The 22,743-nt window shown below is 37.8% G+C and overlaps 1 protein-coding gene across 5 annotated transcripts; it reads left to right on the top strand.

The window, feature by feature from the left end:
• LOC131218530 (G-box-binding factor 1-like) lies at positions 1 to 22,721 on the top strand. 5 transcript variants are annotated; one of them, XM_058213116.1, is made up of 12 exons: positions 1 to 207; positions 8,797 to 8,922; positions 11,007 to 11,123; positions 11,210 to 11,257; positions 15,722 to 15,814; positions 16,994 to 17,142; positions 17,257 to 17,314; positions 17,802 to 17,850; positions 17,929 to 18,215; positions 19,544 to 19,621; positions 21,544 to 21,669; positions 22,417 to 22,721. In XM_058213116.1, the coding sequence occupies exons 3-12, from the start codon at positions 11,064 to 11,066 to the stop codon at positions 22,612 to 22,614; spliced, it is 1,146 nt and encodes a 381-aa protein (XP_058069099.1). In that variant the 5' UTR covers positions 1 to 207; positions 8,797 to 8,922; positions 11,007 to 11,063; the 3' UTR covers positions 22,615 to 22,721. The 5 variants fall into 5 exon arrangements, with proteins under 5 accessions (XP_058069099.1, XP_058069098.1, XP_058069100.1 ...); XM_058213115.1 differs by lacking the exon at positions 8,797 to 8,922; XM_058213117.1 differs by lacking the exons at positions 8,797 to 8,922; positions 15,722 to 15,814 and having other exon boundaries at positions 2 to 207.
• Positions 22,722 to 22,743: the final 22 nt, after the last annotated feature.

Raw genomic sequence — 22,743 nt, 5'->3', positions numbered from 1 at the left:
GCCAACGAAACGGAAGACACGTAGAGCGAGGAACCCTCCCTTTCCAAGCTGCCCCTCTCTGTCCTGCTCGGTCATACAGATCTCCCCGGTAGTCTTTTCCAGTCGTTAATTTCCAGCTCGATCGCTGTCACAACCGTTGATCTTCCCGCCATCGTAGTGAGTGCTTGGACATTCACGTCTCCCTCTCTGCAATTCCTTCAAAAACAGGTCCGTTTCTGTAATTATAATTTCTTCGCGTCTGTAAAATTCATTTTTTTTTCTTTTTAAATCTCTGCTTGTTTGGATGTTATTAGGAGAATTAGATTTTGGAGTGTTTTTCTGTAAATTCGTATTTTCTTCTATTCTTTTCTGTCTGGATTTTGTTCGTTTTTTGGCGGGAGAAGTGTAACGTCTCATTATACGCATCTGGTTTTCCGGCCTACGTATATAAACGTACACGTGCCGTATCTATACGGTAGGGGGGTACTGTCAAAGGAGACCGGTTAGATGGTGGCTGGATCATGGCCTCATGGGTTCAGACTCGGATGACTCGTCCGAGTCGACCCGGTTTCCGAGTTCACTGATGCGAGTTGCATGATTAGCTTGTGATCTGCATCCGACCAATCTACACGACTTGGAAGAATCGGCTCGGAATGTGTAACGAGCTGTTGTGGTTTGATCGAGTCGGCCTGGTTTTGGAGGGTGTGATGGGTGGTTTGTGTCCGACGAACCTGATGGCTGAATCGCTGTATGAATCTGAATGTGGACGAGTTGCATGTGAGTCGGCCTGGGTTCGGAGGTCTCTGCTGCCGGCTGCTGATTTGTATCTGGAAAGTGAATGGCCTGATTTGGCAGCATTCGTGTTTGGAATGCTATTTTTGTCGAAGAATTATACAATGATTGATTTGGGTTTTAACCTCAGGCTTTGGGTCTGTACAAGTGGGTCTATGGGCCGACGATATGTGCTTTTGATTCTATGGGTCTCATCATGGACGGACAATGCCCCCCAAATATTCTTGATTGGAAAATCTTAGCCTTCAAATCTTTGCGTCGGTGTTTATTATAAGAAATGGAAGAGAGGGAGTGCGGATGACGGGTGTTAACAAACAAAGTTGTGGAATTTAGAAGGTGAAAAGAGTATTAAAAAATAAATTGATGGAAGAAGGAAGTGGAATGTTGCAGAAGAAGTTAATGTTATGTGGAATGAGATGGCTGAGTGCATTAGAAATTGGTAGAAGAAGTCAAAGAAGTCTTAAGAGTATCTAGAAGGGAAAGCTACTACGTGGTGGAATGATGAGATATCAAAGGCTATTACTAGGAAATGATTATGTTTCAAGGACTGGCAAAGGACTAGAAATGAGCAAAGATTAGAAGAACATCGAAACGCCAAAAATAACATTTTTGAGGCTAAACGAAAGGCATATGCTGATTTGTATAATAGATTGGGGACAAGAGAAGATAAGAAAAATATCTTCGGACTTGCAAAATGAGAGAGGAAGGTTGGGGATCTAGTTCATGTTAGATTCATTAAGAGTGATGACCAAAGGTATTGGTTAAGGATGATGAGATCAATGAAAGGTGGAGAAGCCATTTCTAGAACTTATTAAATGATGACTGTTTTTAGAGCTTAGGTATGCAAGGCATCACAAACTCAAATGAGGCTGAAGACAACAGATGCTTTTAGAAGATTAGGATATTTGGGTGACAAAAGGACTAGATGGTATACTAGTAGAGGTTTGGAAGTGCACATTAGGTATTGGTTAATTTTAGTTAAGAAAGTTGTTCAACAAGATTGTAAGATCTATTAAAATGCAAAAAGAATGGAGAAAAGTATAGTGATACCTATTAACAAGAATAAATGAGACATACGGAGTTGTTCTAATTACTGTGGGATTAAACTTATGAGTCATTCTATGAAACTTTAGGAGATAGTCACTGATAAAGGCATGGGATGAATGTACTGAAAAACCACTTTGGATTTATGCCAAGAAAGTCAACCATTTTTTCCTACATTGATGGCTAATGGAGAAATAGAAGGTGTGGAGGTTCTCTACATGACTGCTATTGACTTAGAGAAAACATATGATAGGGTTCCTAGATAGATAATTTGGTGGGTGTTGGAAAGAAAGGAGTCTTAAGAAATATTGACATTATTAAGGATGTTTACGAGAGAGCGATAAAAAATGTGAGTCCCATGCAGTGTTTTAAATAGCGGTAGCGTGTTGCGTAATGTTCAACCCTTAGTAGCATGTATCATATAGTGTGAGCTACATGATACTTCTATTTTTTAATTTAAAAATAGGAAAAACATGATAAATAGTAAGAAAAAAAACCAAAAGACATAAAAATGCCTAAAAGATGATTTAATTTTCAAGTATAAGCATTTAAAAAAAGTTATTAATTATTACGTATTAAAATCCAATCCAAATAGATAAAGTTATAAACCAAATCAAATAATCATCAAGTCAACAACATTCTAAGCAATCTATTTTAATTAATAGTCTAATTGAAACTATAAGTCACAACTCACAAGTATGAAAAAGAAATAAAAATCTCACAGATTAAGAATATTAAGTACAATACATATGTCATCAATACAAAGCAGTATTTTTGGAAAGCCCTCTTTCGAAACCCTCTCTTTTAAGTTTAGTTTTAAAGGTTTTTCAATGTGTGAGTTTCATAACAACTTTAATAAAGGATCACCACTGTTTTAAGTGAAAGTAAACAAAGAAAATGTTTGATTTTAACTCCACATTTAAGTTTTTCATGATGTGAGTTTTACACCATTTTTTAGAGATGAGTTTTACACCGTTTTTAACAAACAAAAGCTAAAAAAAAAAAAACAAAAAACAAAACAAAAAAGCATTGTAGTGTACGCTGCACATGCTACACGTTATGTAGTTGTAGTGTACGCTACAACCCTGATTTATGCTATTTAGCTATGCTATGTAGCGCCAAGGCTATGCTACGCAATGTAGCGCTACGGCTACACCATGCTACATAGCGTACGCTACGAGCGCTATTTGAAACACCGGTCCCATGGTGTATGTTGTTTGCAAATGACATAGTTTCGATTGACCTAATGAGGGAGGAGGTAAATGCAAAGCTATAACTATGGATTTATGCTTTAAAATGTAAAGGTTGTAAAATCAATCAGACTAAAACATAGTATATTGAATGCAATTTTAGAAAAAAAATAGAAGTGGAAAGGTGAAATTGGTTAAGATTGTTGAGTGAGAAGTACCCAAGACCATTTCTGATATCCTCGGTCAACAATTGATGAGAGTAAAGAGGCCGTGAAGGGTGTTGCTCATGAAGTTATTCCATAACGGCCACTACTGTTACCATCATAATATGGGCCATAACAATCATTACAACCCATATCATAATTGCACTTGTTAGCTATTACCTTTTTTATTTTTATTTTTTTAAAATAAAAAAATAACAGATAACTGTTACACTGTTGTCTTTATGTAACGGATAACTGTTACACCGTTTCGACTTTGTAACGGATAACTGTTACACCGTTGTCTTTATGTAACTGTTTTGTCATACCATGTTGGTCATAAAATTTGAACTGGATGGATGAAGTGAGATGTGATGCAAGTGCTATAGCCACACATCACAGCTATAAGACTAGCCACACTATATGGTACAAAATGTTGGTTAGATTAGATAGGGATTAACATGTTCATAGGATGATTGTAGCTGAAATGAGGATATTGAGATGGATGAGTGACAAAATGAGAAGGATGTAATTAAAAATGAATGCATTTCGGGGCAATCTAAAGTGGCACCAATAGATAATAAGATGAGAGAAAATAGACTTAGATGGTTTGGCCATGTGCAACGTAGCTAGGAGTGAGTTGGTTCAAGTTGAAGGCTCTAAAAGGGAAAGGGGAAAGCCCAAAAGGATGAGGCTGGAAGTAGTAAGAAAAGATTTGATGACCTATCGTTTAACTGAGGATATGATCCTTGATAGTGGAACGATAGAACATGATTCGTGTAGCCGACCCCAATTAGTTGGATAAAGCTTAAATGACGATGATGATGGTCCAACTTTTCTCCTATAGAATGTGGACCATTGATGGATACTTTTTTTTTCCTTATCCATCGATGTGGGCCACAAGTTAAATGTGCATTTCCAAACTCCCACAAAGATTCTATTGTGCAACCTATCCATGGTGGGCCCCACTTTTACCATCTCAATGCTCATGGTAGATTTTCTCCCATCAAAGATCTCATATTGCCTTTTTTAATCATGCATTCATTACTTTTGAGGGTCTATTGGCAACGCATGTGACTCGTGAAACCTGCTATTTTGTTCATGCTCATGCTGATTGTGTCAACTGTAGTGTATGGAAAACCGAAAACTCAATTTTCATCATTGCTATGGCAAACTTGAATTAATGAGCCATGCAACTAGTTCTAAGAGGACTAGGCTTCACACCACATATACATGAGATGAAGGAGAGAATAAAAAAAAATAAAAAAGGTCCGTAACGACTGATATAGGGGTTGTAGTGGTCATTGCGACTCATATTAACGGTAATGGTGGTGGCTATTACAGCCACTGTTACCATTTTGGAATACCTTGCTCGTGAGACACCACTTTTCAAAGAAAGTTCTTAAGTTCATTCTGAACCTAAGATGGGTAAATCAAACTCTCTACATGCATCCAAGCATCTCAACACAACATCTTTTTCAAAAACTACTGGTGCTTTATTGGATTTTCTTTTCAATGTTATCCCTAATCATTCATTCTTTGGCATCTTGACCTCGTTTGCACCATTGACTTTCCAAAGACCATACCATTGGAGATACACATGTACTTTGGTTCTTTAAGTCGTGTAATTAGCTAATGTTGGCTTCAATAAATACGATAGAAGAAAAGATCCCAATTCCCTTTTGTAACACCCGAGGCATTCAATAATGGCAATGGTGGCCACTGTTACCATTACGATACGAGCCTCTTTTTTTTTTTTTTTTGGAAAAAAAAAACTGTTCTGCCCCCCTAAAGAACTGTTGCGGGTAACTTTTTTTGTAACAGCCATCACGAGCCCATAACTTGTTATGATTCCCTTTACCATTATGTGATGACTGTATTTTGAATACCTTGGTAACACCCATTGCTACTAAATCTGAACTTTCAAGTTCTTGACCTATCAATCTAGAGATCTAAAAGCATGCTAAAAACGGTCTTTAAAAAATTGAATTAAATTTCCATTGGTACGTACTAAAAACTTCCACAAGCAAGTGCCAAATCCCTAAAGAACACTTTCTTACACTTGGCTCTGATACCACACTTTTTTTTTTTGTTGCTAAAAAGAAAGTGATGAAGTACTTGCCACTCTGGTGGAGCTGGGAAGATAGGGAGCAAGATTGGGAGGCTATCCTTTCTAGTAGGTATTTGAGCTTTATGTGGGGGGGTGGGGGGAATAATGGATGCTCTCATAATCAACATGGTCTGGCGACAAAGGTCTTTAGAAGGGCAAAATTGGACATAATGGGCTGAGCCTCAAGTATAAAGGCTCTTGTTGAGTGTCCCCTTTCATCTGTTTCTTGGTATACCTTATTGTAATTTGCTTTAGTTTTTCTTATTCGACTTTTGTTCTTTTTTAATAAAATCATTACTTTTCAAAAAGTACCTTTAACAAAAGAAGTTACCTTTCAAAGAGAAAAGTACCCCGTTCAGCAAGACCTCAATCAGTCCTCAAAAATCTACATACACTAATTCCAATGATTTCTTAACATTCCTTGCCTTTTTAACTAGAAAAGAGTCCCTGTGATTCTTTCTGCTAAGTAGCCTTCACATGAACAACTGGGAGTCAATTGATGACAAGCAGGTAACCTTGTTATTGGTTAACAATTTCTAGTGATTGAAATCGAGAAGATCAAATCGAAGATGCCGCGATCAATTGTCATCCTTGACAATTGCATTTAAATTTGGTAACACTGTACTTATAAATGTTAAAGGAAACATGTGGTTTTTAGTCATCTGTATCTTAGTGACAAGGTCCTTTTCACCTTTCTGTATGGCGCACACTTTGTTCCGAATATTGATTTCATGTCTTCTTTCTAAAAGTTGTTCCATGCTTAACAGATCCAATAAAGATGTAAATAGAAAACATAAAAAATATACTGAGATTAGGGCTGTCAACGGGCCGGGCCTGGGGTTGGCCTCAGCTCGTATTTTGAATTGCTTTGGGCCAGGCCTATTCAAAATTTTGATTTTGGCAGGCCCGAGCCCGACCCATCGACAACCCTAACTGAGATGAACCATCCTTTAAGCAAATTTGAATTTAACCCTATCTCATAATTAAAATTTGGATTTATTTCAAAAATTCACTTCTCCACACATGCTTTCTTCCCGCCCATGTGGTTGCTATACCCAGTATCCAAGTACACCATCTAACTGATCATCAACTTCACACTACATGCTAATAGCAAGGTTCTCCTTTGCCCCATCTTGTGCATAGTTTGCATGCTCACTATCATCATTGGGAAATTATCCTCCACGCTAAGATTTGTAATATTCATATTTCTTACAACAATATCTTTCAAAAATAATATTTCTTACAACAGTTACACTTCATGTGAGATTTATCATACTTGTTTTTTTTGGATGCTTTTGGGTTAGGGTAATTTCCTCTTCCTTTTGCTGGGAGGTGTCCACCTTCTCCTAAGCTAGAAATTGATGTACCACTCCTTTGGCCTCTTCCTCAGCCTTTGCTACCCTGAAAATTGCCTCTTCAATTGACAAAAGTTTTACTTTCCAATGCTTGCATTGTGGTTTAGCTGATTTCTGATTCATCCTGTGCTCATTTGAACATAAAGAACTTATCGACCCATCAATTGCCATGGTTGATATATCCTTTCCTTCGATTGTTGGAACAACATAATCAATCGCTTCGTCAGGGATCTCATAATTTTCTCTATGATCTATAATGCATCAAAGGTTTCACCATTTCCCTTAATTGATTCGCTATGTCCAAAACATGAGAAAAGTAATCTGAGATTGATTCAGAAGAATTCATGTGAAAGGGATTCAAATTCCGCTCTTAAGGTTTGCAACGTTACACTCTTCATTTTTGCATCACCTTTGTAGGAACTTTGCAAAATCTCCTACTCTTCTTTTCACTGAATTTGCTCTTGATATGCTGTCTAAAATAGATTCATCTATTGATTGATAGATCAAATAAAGAGCTCGTAGATCCTTCTGTTTTTTTGTAGTACTTCTTTCCGTGCTTGTGGTGGTGTATCAAACTGTTAAATCGGCCAATTTGGCGTAATTGTCTTCCACCAAACCCCATAGATCTTGGGGTTGCTTACCTACATGCTACAATGATAATAATTGTTTTCACTAGAATGTGGGGTTGAGTTTGAAGTATATTATTTGAGGCCATATCTCAAACCAAATAAGCACTTGGTAAAACAAAACTACCACTTGCTTGAGCAAGAAACAATTAAAAATAGAACTATTATAGAGATAGCCATAAGCATGTTTAAAGCGAGGTTTCTACCAAAGTAGTTTTCGGTAGTAATCATTACATGTGCAGTGTACGTTTTAAATAGGTGCCCTCCAAAGAGTTTTCCTAATATGACTTTTGAAGAAAGTATGGAGAAAGAAGCCAGATGTCTCGTATTTGAGGGTATTCAGGTGTCTAGCATAGGCCCCATGTTGAACAAATAAAGAAACTCGATTATAAAAGTGAAAAATGTATCTTCATCAGTTACATTGATGTAATTAAGGGTTGTAAGTTGTATAATTTAGAGACAGGGTACATGAGTAGAGACATTACTTTTGTGGAAGATGAAGCATGAGCATGGACCAGTGAAGAAAAGAAATAGTCGAGAATCAATATGATGTTGAAGAGCATGTACAAGAAAGATAAAATCCAAGTGATTCTTCTATTGACTCTCCGTATCTAGTGATTCTCCTCCACCTTCTTCATCTCAGCTCGTGAGGGACCTTCATGCCATCCTAAACAGCCCCGTGTTTTGCTAGCTTGTTTGCAGGATTATGTAGTTGGTGATGACAACAAGGTCTCTAATGAAGGGTTTGTGAGTTTTGCTTTATTTGCATATTGTGATCCCATAAGTTATGACGATGCAACAGATGATGAAAGATGGGTCAAAGTTATGGACGAGGAAATCCTTTTCCATCAAGAAGAATGATATGTGAGAGCTCATTTCTCTTTCTAAACGAAAGAAGCCGATTAATGTCAAGTGGGTTTTCAAAACCAAGCACAAGCCAGATGGTGAGGTAGAAAGTCAAATTGGTTGCAAAAGGATATGAGCAAAACCCAGGTATATATTATGTTAAAAATGATTAACTCGATTTGCAAGGTAAGATTTAAGTAATATAGTTTCTATTTTTTAAGACTTAAGTAGCAAGTCATTGCTATACTAGGATATGATAGTTTCCTTATTAAGTTAGTTTCCTATTTTGTTTTAAAGTGGTTTCTTATTTTAAGTCTAAGATTGAAAGCTTGAGAGATGTCTATATAAGAAAGGCTTGTGTTCGTGAGAGATAAAATTGAGAAAGCAATGATGTATTTTTTTTTCTCTCCTTCATCTCCTGTACGTGTGGTGTGAAGGCTAGTTCTCATAAAACTAGTTGCATGTTTTGTTTTTAGTTGTTGTAGCACAGTGAAAAATAAATTTTAGGTTTTCTCAAACATACATGAAAGTAATTTTTATTTTAATTCTCTTCTTCATCTCTTCTGTGTGTTGCGTGAAGGCTAGTTCTCTTAGAACTAGTTGTATGGCTCATTGATTCAAGTTGTGGTAACATTGATGAAGATTGAGTTTTAGGTTTTCTCAAACCTACATGTGATATTAGAGCTATGGTGGAGATTTCTTGGTGAAAAGGCCAAGATGAAAGGAAGCATTATGTGGAGATTGAGCATGTGCTTGTGGTGGCTTTGCTATGTATCCATGGTAATTTAATTTAATCGTTTAAAAGTCATTCTTAGTATGCTTTTGAGACCTTTCGATCGGTGAATCAAGAACATGAAAGTTCAGACCAATAGCAGTGGGTGCTACAAAAGGGATTTGAGATATTTTCTTCTGGAATTATTAATCATGTTTATTGCCATAGCAACTGTAGAAGCAGAGTTTTCATATCTCACATTTGTACTATGTGGGATACAGTGTTCGAAGTATTGGTATTGCTACAAGTTTCACTGGCTGGGGATACAGAAACAATATCAATGCCGCCGATAACTTGAAATGCGGGGAAACATTGGAAAAAAGGTAGAATTTTTAGTGATACTTTAGAAGATGCTAAAATACACATATTTGCATATTTAAGAATAAAAAAAAATACAAAAAGAATGCATACATAATAAGTTTCCATTTAATGGGGGCCTAAAAGCATGTTTTGTTGGAAGAAATTAGTCCAACCATCAATCCCATCCACCTTCCATCAGACATCCATTGATATTTTAAAATACTGACAACACGATATTTCCCCAAGAAATCGTTGACAAGTGGAAAGGAAACGAAAGATTGTGTTCTCGAAATTGCCCATGTTGTGATAATGATAATATTGCAATATTGTCGATATTATCGTTGACAAGTTGAACACTGCATACAACCATGCACCTATAAAAACATTGAAATGGAATTTTTTTAATAAATAGATTTTTGGCGATATCGATACATTTACAATATGATTGAAATATCACTGATACATTGATGATACAAGCAGCGCTTGGAATTTACACAATTGAAAATATTGGTGATACTTGGCGATACATCGACTATGCCTAGAATTTTTTTATACTACCATTGTTATCAGTATCGCTACCATTGTTATCAGTATCATCGAGTTGGCGATATGGATAATATCGGGGATATTTCGATAATATTGGGGATACTCTAAACAATGGTGAGGTATGACATTTTTTAATTTTTTAATTTTTTAATTTTTTTTTAATTTTTTTGCATTCTCCACACTACGCCTCTCACGAAAACAAGCCTTTCTAATAAAGACGTACGTCTCAAGCTTTCCATCTTAGATTCAAAGCAGGAAACCACTTTAACATAAAATAGGAAACTAACTTAAAAAGGGAAAATATCTTGTTCTGGTATAGCAATGACTGACTTGTTAGTCAACTCTTAAAAATTAGAAACTAAAAATATCTTGTTCTGGTATAGAAATGACTGACTTGTTAGTCAAGTCTTAAAAAGTAGAAACTATCTTACTTGGACTGTTGCTTGCAGATCAAGTTTAATTGATTTCCAACATCAAGTAAAAAGATAAAGAAAAAGAAATGCATAAGTATTTAAACTGGCCATGCTTGTGGAATGCATCAGTTCTTTAGTAAGGATTCTTTCTATTTGCTTTCTAGTTAGAGAAGCAAATGAGATCAGCTACACACTAGTTATAGAGGGCGTACCAACACCAAATCGTCATATTGGGGATGCTCTTACTATTTCATGAAGGCCATGTTTGTATGTGAAATTGAGTTAGGCTGTAATAGCGAAATTGCAATAAATTCCTGACTCATTAATCTTTATTTAGAGTCAATAACATGTCCCTAAGTTTGAGTTTGTGTATTTTAAATTATACTTTGAAAAAAAGAAAGAGAAAAGAAGCAGTTGAATGATATCAAGAAGTGACTAACATTTCTAATTGGAAAGTTGTGATTTTTCACTTCCACCTTGTTGCAACTTAAATATCACAATCAAAGTCAATTGTACATCCAAACACCACCTAAATTTTCTGTTAAATTATTAAAAGAACATAATTTCGTTTGGGATTAGTGCCTGGTTTGAACATTATAGGAAAAATGTTGTTTTCTTGTAAAAGAGGAAGCATAATATTGGCTTAGAAGATGTACTGACGTGGATATGTTGGATGTTGACACATGGTGCTTCAAGTGTTTATGATTCTTCATGTTTATAGCAAGTTCAAGTTTTTTAATTTTGGGCTTGTTTTGGTCATCCATCGAACAGTAATTTAGTAATTGTAATGCTCATGTTACTGCAATCTTCTGTGCCTATCAATGGTTTGGCAGATCCTTGTAAACGATTCAATCAAAGTTGGTGTACTGAATTAGTTGCTCCAGTGTTGAATGGGCTCTCGGGAAGAAAGTGCACCTGCCAAGCCTCCCAAATCAGCTGCAGCAACTCAGGTAACAACCCCCACCCCCCCATGTGTGTGTGAGAGGGTTTGTTCACCTTGCTGAATAAATGCTGAGTTTTTATCCTGTATTTACAGGAGTCACCGACAACACCTTCATATCCTGATTGGGCGAAATCTATGCAGGTTTATCATCAGAATCATGTTGCAATTGTTTTTATTACCAAGTCTAGTTTCATTGATTCTGTTGCTTTGTTTTTGTTGCAAAATCTTAATTTCATTGATTATGTCACCTTTGTTTATTCAGCTCTTGCTGCATAAGACTTCGATCTGCATCCCCCTTACTGCACCAAACATGTGGTGATGGGAACTGTTGTTCTGGTGGGCCATCACATGGTTAGGCCACATCCCAATAATCAAGGGGAGTGGACTAGCATAGCCATTCGATAAGTGAACTGCAAAAGGAAAGGTTATGAGCACTGGTCCACAGTGAAACATTATAGTCCAATCACTGAAATTTTGGTCCATATCCCACTCATATGGTAGCCCTCCAGGTCAATAGTCTCAATCAGCACATGCTTGCCACATGCACATGAGGAAAGTGCATAGAACTTTTGTGCAGTGTGCACTACGTGCTATCATGCCTCTTTAGTAATGGTTGTCAACCTACAAATCCTTGTTTGTTGCACTGGCGATGGATTCTTACTGACCATGAATCACATCTTCATTAGCCATAGTCCACAAATCACACAGATTGAATGTTTTAACTATCATATCCACTTTGGTAATGGGTGTCAACCTACAAATCCTTGTTTGTTGCACTGGCGATGTATCCTAACTGACCATGAATCACATCTTTGATTAGCCATGGTCCACAAATCACACCGGTTGAATGTTTTAACTGTCCTATATTCCTATCGATCCCCTGTTTTGGATGGTCAATAAAAGTGCAACATGCCTGGAGTAATGTCTTTAAATCAGGTGGTTATAGACAGTCACCTGCTGCAAAATTTGAAATTTGACCTATGAATGAGGTGGCCCGTAGGTCTGTTTGGATTGACTGATAGATTTGCTAGTCTTATTCGTGATAGGGTTGATTACCTAATACCATTTACCACATGGTGTTTTGATGATAGTTGTGAAAATCCTATATGAGCCATGATTTATAGTTTATACCAAGTCTTAGGCAAAACAATTTGAATCTCACTTGGAACCCCTTTTTAGATGAACCCTACAACTCTATGATTTTAATCATACGATTTACGATTCAAATCCCAATATACAATTCAAATTATATGTGTTCTTTTCATTTTCAAATCTTATTTGGCTTTCATTTTAGGGCCCGTTTGGTTTTCCAATTACACCGGTAGTTGGGTGTAAAGCCAGCATGATTACATCTTTACATGTATTACCAATGATTGGTTGAATACCGGTATGTTGCTTTCCCATGCTTGTTTTTTGGTATGTTTTGGGTGTAGTAGATGGCAATTCAATAGGAACCTGTTTGGATAGACAGTGTAGTTGTCACATCACTGCTAAGATGCTGGTATGGTGTCCACCATCTCAGCTCTGCAGCAACTGTAATCAGTTGTTTGATTTTTACAGCAATACTGAGTCTACGTAATTCCCCTTTCAGCAGTTTGGTCAACGTCCGGACGACTGGTTTCAATGGACCCAAAGTCTTAACATGGTAAAACTTGATATTCACATCTCTGTGTTGCCGACTGCATGATGATGTTTGTGATAGATCGTGTAGTCCACAACATATATCAAAATGCATCGAAACGTATAACATCACTTTTGGGTGGACCACGTGATGATCTTTGTAGGTTTTCATTGTGTAGTCCACAACATATATCATTTTAATACCCATCACGAGTATATCAGCAGTATGTGGTGGACCACATGATGATCTTTGTGACATATTGTGTGGTCCACAACATGTATCAAAATGCACCAAAACATATATCAACACTTTGCCTCCACCGGTTTCATACGGAGTGTCTCGAGGTTGACATTCCGTGATATGAATCTAGTACCTGCATTTTGAATGGCAGAATAAATGCCACTACTTGGGTCCTTCACAACATATACCTTTTACATCCCGGAGTAGCTGATATTCATTAGAAAATGTCTAAAACAGTTACCATCAAACCCTCTGTTGCCCGTAAAATTCCATCATCTGGGGCGTACCTGTTTTGATATCAGATGGCTATTGTCGAATATTTGATGGTGCATGTACAGTCCAGAAGAGGGAAAGAGAGACGGTAAGTTCATTTGCAAATGATTTGAGGAAGATAAAAAGGTAACCTTGCATGACAACCTTCCAACAAGATCGCTGGATCTCCGGCGCTCAGATATCTGAAAAGGTCATCGGAGGGGGTGGGAGCTTACCGGACGACTGGTAGAAATGAAACAATAGTGGGAATGAGATGAAGAGAGCAACGCTCCACCGGAAGGTTTTCATTCTCTGAGACGGGCATCAGAGGCTTTCCATCGAGTACCTGCATTTCGCAGCCGCTGGCGTTTGAAATACCGCCGAATCCAGCGAAACGTGGATTCGGTGATAAATGCAGCCAATTACACTTATATTCAAAAGCGTGTGAATTGTCATTATTACCCTTTTCATTCGAAATACTGGTATTTAGTAAAACCAAATTCAAAAGCGTGTGAATTGTCATTATTACCCTTTTCATTCGAAATACTGGTATTTAGTAAAACCAAACAGGCCCTTATGTCTTTTAAATTTGTGGTGGCTTTAGGAATACTTTAGAACAGGTCAATTGTTTTTTTTTTTTTTTTTTGTAATTCTTATAATTGACGGATCTTCTTTTCAACCTAAATCTTGGGGACACCAAATTTATATATAAAACTTATCTGGAATATTTTTATGGACAGTTGCTATCATGTTGACTTACATGAATTGTGATAGGGGTGCACTCTAGTGTTAAGCTACGGTGGTGCTGAGCATAAGTGGGACCCACATGATGCATTCGTGACATCTGAGCCGTCCATGAGATGAGCCGCCTCAGGTTACCTCTAGGGCCCAAAAGTCAGCCCTAATGGAAACTTAGGTGTGTGACAACAGATGGGGCACCCCTTGATTTGCATGGGGGTCCACCATATTGAGTATGCGGTATCTAGGCTGTCAAGACCCTTCATTTGTCCTGGATGGAGAGGTCGGGAAATAAAGGCAGTTCTGCAATTGGGGCCCAGTGAGAATCAAGAGTGTGCATCCCCTCCCATGTTGTTCCTTGTGCTATGACCCACCAGAGCTTTGGATTGAGCTGATTTTCAGGTGAGTTAATCTCAGGAGATGCATCTGATGGATGGGTTGAATGGGATACATACACGGCGTGGGCCCGACATCTACTTGGCACCATCATAAGCTTCGGTGGTACAGGTACCGCTAAAGCAGGGTCCTTACTCTTTCCTGGGTGGTAGACTCTCAGGAGTTTCAACTCCCGGTTATGGGTTCGAGTACCCATAGGTGGTGAAATTCCACCATCATAAGCTTCGGTGGTACAGGTACAGCTAAAGCACACCCCGTGTAATGGTGCTAGGGTTTGATTTCAACTTGAAGACCTATATTTATTTTTATCGCTTATCTTGAACTTAAAGTTTGCTTTTTATTTATTGTATTTTTCCAGGGTTTCATTATGTGATTTTGAACTCAAAAGGTTTTTAACTCTTATAATAATGAAAAACTTACTAAAAGATTTTGAAGGCCTCATTAAGAATATGCACATTTTGACTTTTGACTTCAAAACATGACAGCATTAATACTTTGTACAGAATATTATTTTTTAAAAGAGCTGTATGGAATATTATTTTGAAGTCATTGAGTTGATGGCATTTATATTTTATTGTTTATTTATATAATAAGGCCTCATTAGGAATTTGCACGTTTTGGCTTCGACTTCAAAACCTGACAGCATTAATACTTTGTATGGAATATTATTTTTAAAAAAAAGCTCTGTACGGAATATTATTTTGAAGTTGTCGAGGTGGTTGCATTTAAATTGTATTGTTTAATTATATAATATATCTATATGAGACTTTAGATTAGTGATTTGGCAAAATTTTGAAAAGCAAAATTTTGTTTTTTAGTGCTTAGAGTATAGACTTTTTTGGAAAATCCTTTTAGACTTCTAATCATCCCATTCTCTTGATAATGTTACTCTTTAATTTGCACAGTTTTCGATTTCAAGTTTAGATAATGACTTTCTCAAAACCTTTGAAGTAATGAAATGGCCACATTTAGCTTGATTCCTATGGAAATAATGTCAAACTGTTTGTGGTGATACACTCTGTAATTATCTGCAAATTATCATGTGGAATGTTGAAATTATGTTTATTCAATCATATCCTTGTTTTAAAAGATTATGAATATTATTTCATTTTTTTTCTATATTTTCTGTAAAAGGTTTTAAAAATCATACAATTTTACAATTTGCAACTTAAGATTTACATTTTCTATCCTCTTTTGATTTTACAATCTGATTCAACTTTCAAATTGATGTGGTCATCTGGATTCACATTAATATAGGATACAACTTTTTTGTTTTTTCCCATAAATTTCATGGATTCGTTTGTCTAGGTCACCTAGTAAAATTAGTATAAAAGCTGACCAGTCAGTGCCTTGGATAGGCCTACTATGGTGCTGGAGCTACTCCACCTCCCTTCCTAACCTCGACTGTTGCTTCGTCTGCATTCTCACATCCCTACACATTGGGCAGCCAGGTGATTGTCACTGACCTTGTTGATATTATCCAACCACGTTTGTGCTTTTGCAATTGTTAAACTCTGTGACATCCATTGAAATTCAAAAAGAACTTTTGTCCTGATTGCTTTTTGTGGTGGGGTTTCAGCATTTATTGTCACCTTTTGCGACCTCACTTCCATACCCTGCTATATATCCTTATCATGGAATTTATGCTCATCCATCCATGACTGAGTAATCAAACATCATTTTCCTATTCTAAGTTTAACCCATTGTTTGTATTAATTTTGAACTGGGTTTCATTCACAAGAAAGTTGAATTATCTTTTTATTTTATTTGGCATTTTGATGCAATGTTCATTTGAATTACAATAATTAGTTCAATGGTTGGGGGGAAAAAAAAAACCCTTCCTTAGTAATACATAGGAAGTGGTTGAGTTCCAATTTGCAATTACATTAGTTTCTAATTGAGGGCATGTTTGCATTGGAGGAATTCTTGTTGTGGGATTGGAATCTCAATCATTATGTAATGATTATTTCCCAAGGCACTTATGCAAACACGGTTCCATTTTTAGGGGTATTGTTTGGATGCAAGTGGAAATCTCAAATTCCTCTCATGGTCACCTCATATCTTGTACTTGAGAATGCAAACTGTCAAAAACACTAATGATGATTGCTTGGTGGAATCTTCCATTTTCTTTGGTATTCACACAACACAAAAGGTCACATCAATAGAGACGTTTTCCATTTCCCTAGATTTCGATGGTTTTCCTCATATCCAAACATGCGCTGAACTTGAAAGGAATGGAACTGCTATTTTAGTCTACTTTCTTGTTAAGAAATACTTGGAAACATCATTACGGTTTGGTTCATTCCCCTTCATTGAACTGAATATTAGCAATTCAGTTCAGTGCACCCAAATGCAGCCTTAACTATCTTATTCTCAAACAAGACTCCAGATCACCTTATATTGACTGTTGAGTCTTCGTGTGTTCTTGATGTTGTAAGAATTCGATGCAATTACTTAACATTTCTGTTGTCAGTCAATTTTGTTACTGCAATTTTTCTTAGTCTTTTTTCCTTTGATTATGAATAATTGGAGGACTATGGATGTGGAAAATCCTTCTACTTGCTCGAGGAGACTTTCATATCCCATCGAAATGTCAATTTACTTGGACTGTGAACCCTTCTCTTCTATAGGCCCAGGGAATGATAGCGACAACTACAGAAACAGAAAGAAAGCCACCAGATGCAACAGACAGGGGTTCAGTGAAGAAGTCTAGGGGAGGGAAATCCGGTGATGGTGGAAAGACGTCCTCTGGTTCTGCAAATGATGGTGCTTCACAGAGGTGTGTTGACTTCCAACTATATACTTCCACTTTCATTTTGTTTCAGTGTTTTTTTTTCCCTAATCTATATTATCTTGTTTTAGTGCTTATCACGTTAACTCTGTTGGTAAACAGTGATGAAAGTAGAAGTGAGGGCTCATCAGATGGAAGTGATGAGAACATGAGCCAACAAGTACGTTTTTGCATTCCATTTGAATTTATATTATCTAATACTTTGTTTCTGTTCATTTTGTCATAGCGTGTAATGAAGTCTGTTGATTATGATAATGTAATGAGGTATGATACATATAATGCTTGATTGAAATTGATAGCCTTATCTATTGATACAACGGAGTTAAGCTGTCAGTTTGGTGTGGTCCCATCAGTCCATCACAGGATGCACCACACCCTAACATCCCTCCTATCAGATGATAATAGCCATCAATGAAAATGGGCTATTGAAACCCATGGTCTACATTGACAGGAGCCACTAGGATGGTTAGAAGCATCTGATGGGGAAATTTTGGAACATCTGCCATCCACCATGGGCCCACCATATGAAGGATTTGAATCGCCAAAAGATGAGCCCCACATGTACAGTTTAGTGGGCCAAGTTGATGCTGGATTGCATATTGTATATTTCCTCTAATCTAAAGGGGGAAATCATGTTGTCTTTACAGGAATCTCCTGCAACTAGGAGAAGAAGCTTCGATGAGATGCTTGCAGATGGTATTATTTTCTTTTGAGATTCTTAGGTTTCTATGCTTTAATTAATTATATTTGTTTTAACTCGAAGGATTTTCTCAGGAGCAATTGCACAACATAATAATGCTACTCAATATAGCATTGCGGCTATTGAATCCTCTTTCAGTAATAGGGGGCAGCCTGCCACAAAACTCCCAATTTCAGCACGAAGGAAGTCTGCAATTACAGCGCCTGCAACCAATTTGAGTATTGGAATGGATCACTGGAATTCATCTGCTGCTGGACCCGCACCTATAAAGGCAAGACCTATTGCTGCCGTTGCCTCACCTGGAGTACTTCCTACTGGAATGATCGGACCCGAAGGGTTTATGCCTGAAAACCAATGGATGGTATTGCAGATTTTCATCAAATGGCACGTTTTCCCTTGTTATTCTTTTTCAGGAATCCTCTTCAGCATCTTCAACCACTGTAAATCCACTGCTCTACACTGGTAGATGCTCATGCACAAGCTGCCGTGTGCAAGTTTTCCTGTAATGACTTTTTAAGTAGTACCATCCGGCACGGTTCATATCGCTGAAACTGGCACTTTTAACCCATGAGTTCTAGCCTATTCTATTTGGTGATTCTAGCCTTGCCCCAGTGCTTCAGGGTTGACTTTGACAAATGCCGTTTTGCCAGTCACAAGATTCGAACCATTTATTTTCATTATGGCAAGTTTTACTTGTGCTGGCGAGTTGCCACCTGACGATAACCCTTCTTTAACTGGCTTGGGATTGGCTTGGCACTTCACTTCTAAACGGAGTTCTGTTTCAACTTAAATAAAAGTTGGGAGGAAATGATAGCTTATTCCACATAAAGAATATCGAAGAACATCTTCAAGAAGATAGAACCGATAGCATGCTTAAAACAAAATAACTTAATTGTTCTAAGAGAAGTAAACCATTCTTGCAGGAAGTAGGTTTCCATTCTCGCAGGAATGAGGTTTCTATCTCGAGTATGTCTATGTCAGAGACTTAAATAGCAAGTAATGTGAAGTAGTGTTTGCCCCTCTGAAGTGTGAGGCATAAGCTATGCACTGTGTAGCGTAAATTACACATTACTTTTATATTTTTAATTAAGGCTGTATTTGGTTGAATGGAATATTTCATGATATTTTTCACCAAAGGAGATTGAATAATAATGAAATATCATGAAACTTCATGATACTTGGTGCAACCAATGCAACCTAAAATAATAGGAAAATAGGGCAGAAATTAAGTATATAGATAAAAGTAGCAACGGAGCTGATTTAACACTGTTGCTTGTATTATGTCACTAAAATCATTGAATACATTATCTAATATTTAGTGAAAATAGCAAAATGTAATTAATTGATGTTAATGCTTTATGAAAAATAACTTATAGTATTAGCATATGTAGCATGCAGCATATGCTACATGTGACTTGAGCTAATTCCATTGCACCGAGGGCCAAGGCTACACTATGATGTGCCATGTAGCATAAGCTATTTTAAACACTGTTGTATATGTTATATGAGGAGGTTTTTTTTTTTTTTTTTTTTTTTTTGAATATTTTTGCCTGATTCACATATTGTAAAAATTTCAGTACGGCCTCGTTGACCAATCTAAACTCAACATGAAACTACACAACTTACACCATCTTCAATGTTTAAGGTTTTCCAGTGCCTTCGTTATGACTTGGGATCTCGTCTTGATAGGATGAACGTGAACTAAAGAAATGGAAGAGGAAGCAATCTAATCGGGAGTCTGCTAGGAGGTCAAGATTGCGCAAACAGGTATGCACATAGTTGCACGAATCTTTCTTTAGACTTTCATGATTCCCATAGGCTATGGTTCGATCTAGCTTTATTTCACTGTTGGAGGCTCCCATTTCTACACTCCCGCTTCCACTACTTTTGGGTACAAATGCATGCAGCCTTTAAATTTTAAATAGCTTGAAGTTTGCATTCCCGGCGAACTCCAAGAAGGAACAGTTCCAACATTGAGGTCTCTGGTTTGAGCCCAGCTTACCTATCAAAAAGATAAAAATGAAAACAAAGGACCAGTTTTGAGTCTTTGGACAACTCATCAAAGTCATCACCAGTTATTTTTGGAAATCAATGATATCTATCAGATCCTGATTGTTCAAGGTTAGTTTGGTCTTTTTGAGGATTCCCTGGCATAGATAGGTTATTTTTGTAAAGTCTAGGTCAGTTATGAAATGAGTTCTTTTTTTTTTTTTTTATTTGGGTGGTGAAAAAGATTAGCCCTCTTAATGGCAGATATTACCTACATGTATTTCTAACCCATTTTCTAATTGTATTCGTTGCTTTGAGATCCGAGTTTAGTAATAGCAGTTAACCAGAACCAGACAACATAACCAGACAACTCACACGAGCCACCTGCCTCACACAGGCTGCCCACCCCGAGTGTGCCCCTGCATCCCACAGGCCACCCCACTCGAGCCCGGTGTGAAAATGCCCTTGCATTAGACATACTTTAGGGCGGACTGGAAAATACAACCTTTGCTTGGAACATACGTTAGGCCCTCATAACGAATGTGAGAAATAGAATACAACAATTCGCATGAGAAGCGATCAACAAGGTGAATTGTAGCACAGATGCCAATGTGGCGCTTGTGTCAAATCCTGGCCAATTGGGCAATCCACTCATCAGGTGGGCCTATCTTCAATGGCTCACATACAACGTACAGTTTTGCCTCATCTGATGGGTGGACCATCCTGGCTTTTGGGACAAGACATGTTTGCATTGAGCCTCCCTTTGTGCATGGCCTGGATCTTTCACACATTTGCCATGTTGCTGCATGTGCCGTTATTCTCTTCTTATATCTCTCCCCTTGCATATTGCTTTAGCCCTTTTCATGAAATTCTTGGTTTGCATCAATCTTCATGTAATGGTGCTCTGTCTATGCTAGATCATGGGTAGAGATGGAAGTCATCTCAGCATTCAGCCATTGTCTAGAGGTAGGGCCCATCGCATTTCTGGAACGTAGTGAATTTCTAAAGCAGAAATGGTGGCATTCCGGATGGAGAATTGCTTCTGCGAGCGATGGCCCGATTCCAAGTCATCATTGGCAGTGGCCACTTGCTTCCTTGGACTGGAACAGAGCGGTTTCTCAGTTATGCAAGAGGTGCTTCTGTACTAATGATGGCCGGATTGCAATTATCATTGGCAGCGGCCATTTGCTTCCTTAGACTGGGGCAGGGCGGTTTCTCGGTTCAACTGGACCTTGATAGGATCTACATCATATTATATTCCTTGTGAATGTGCCCTCTCTCTCCGTGTGTGTGGAAAGGCCCAAAATTGGTGGCTAGGATCTTTCAATCTGGAAGCATTTTGGGGAGTGGTCCATTGATTTGTGTTACTGAGCCATGGATCCCACTTGTAAGGTTGAGGATCCTATAATGCCTTGAGAGCTGTACATGAACAATCTGTAAATGATCTCACATGATGTCTTATATGCAGGTTCCTTTCCTATGTTGTTCACAAGTTTTGTAATTTATACACGTCATGTTTTATTTAGCTGGTTGTGTAATCAAGTAAGATTTCAACAGAAGACTTGAATCATATTCCTCAGTAACATCTGCGTGCATTGATGTTCCTTTTCAATTGAGCCTTGTAAAAAATCGAGATCACGTTCATGCTACCTTCCATAGATGAAATCTGATTTTTATGTTTTGCTTCTTGCTTGTGCTAGGCCGAGTGCGAAGAGTTAGCGGCTAGGGTGCATACATTGAATGAAGAGAATCAGACCCTAAAGAACGAGATACAACGGCTTTCTGGAGAATGCGACAAGCTAACATCCGAAAACGTGACTATAAAGGTTTGCTTTTATTACCCTCTGTGGTTTTCCACCTCGCTGGGGATTTTATTTTTTTTCCTGACAACTTTAAATGGTTGGTAGTGGGAGGGAGGGAAGGAGGAAGGGAACCTAAGTAATAGTTACTGCAGAACCGTTTAGGTGACTAACCAACAGCTGATCACCAACCTGATGTCACAAACCTGGTCTATTTAAATATATTTTTACCTTAGAAAAATACGAGATTTTTACACCAAAGCGTCTGTGACATCCAACCCGTCCAACAGGTGCACCCACCATGATGATTGGACGAACCAAAAGTCAGGCTGATCCATTCATAGGGCTGGTCCACACCATATAAAAAAATTATACCACCCATAAGACCTAATTTGCATGCGTCCCACCTGAAGATTGGATCAGTCTGTTCGTTTGCTCATCATGGTGGGTGCACCTGTTTGAAGGTTTGTATGTCATACACACACCAAATGGGCCCCATAGTGCTCATCTCTACGATTGTTTAGAGAAAGAAATAGACAAGGGAATGTTCAAAAAAAAAAAAGAAAAGCCGAAGGGAATTGCAGTGGATTTCACCCCCAAGAGAGCATTTCACTTACTGAAGGTCGTTTGGTAAAATGTGGGGTCCATCTAATGAATGTCCCATATCATTAGCACATTAGCATGTGCGATGTTGGCAGGATTCTTATCCTTGCTTGGTGCCGTTGCATTTCTCTTATGGTGATGATTCTGACAAAGCATAATTTGTTGGAACAGGAACGGCTGGCCCAATTGTATGGACCCGAAGTGGTATCTATGCTCGAACTTTTCATTGACACCAAATCATCCCAATCCGTTGATGGCGAAGGCAATGGTCAGGCTCGCAACACATCCAACGGGATCAGCTCCTCCGTTCCTGGTCAGGAAAATGACATGGCCCACAATTCAAACGGGAAGCATGAATCTGATTCCTGATTTGAATACCAACTGATACTTGTTTTGATCTACTAATTTTAATCTTAACCATTGTTTTTTCTTTTTTATGAGCGGGCCTTTTTTGTCAGTATAAATATTGTATTATATACTCAGGGCAGCGAAAGCTTT

Source organism: Magnolia sinica, chromosome 11 (genome assembly GCF_029962835.1).
Source record: "Magnolia sinica isolate HGM2019 chromosome 11, MsV1, whole genome shotgun sequence".
Classification (NCBI taxonomy): Eukaryota; Viridiplantae; Streptophyta; class Magnoliopsida; order Magnoliales; family Magnoliaceae; genus Magnolia; species Magnolia sinica.
The sequence above is the reverse complement of the archived record's forward strand: the minus strand, read 5'-3'. Positions and strand labels throughout refer to the sequence as shown.

Excerpts from the sequence above, each read along its gene's own strand:
- LOC131218530 (XM_058213115.1), top strand. The coding sequence starts at position 11,064 with ATGGGCTCTCGGGAAGAAAGTGCACCTGCCAAGCCTCCCAAATCAGCT. Across the intron at positions 18,216-19,543 it reads TGCCTGAAAACCAATGGATG|GATGAACGTGAACTAAAGAA; the intron begins GTATTGCAGATT and ends TCGTCTTGATAG. Across the intron at positions 19,622-21,543 it reads GGTCAAGATTGCGCAAACAG|GCCGAGTGCGAAGAGTTAGC; the intron begins GTATGCACATAG and ends TGCTTGTGCTAG.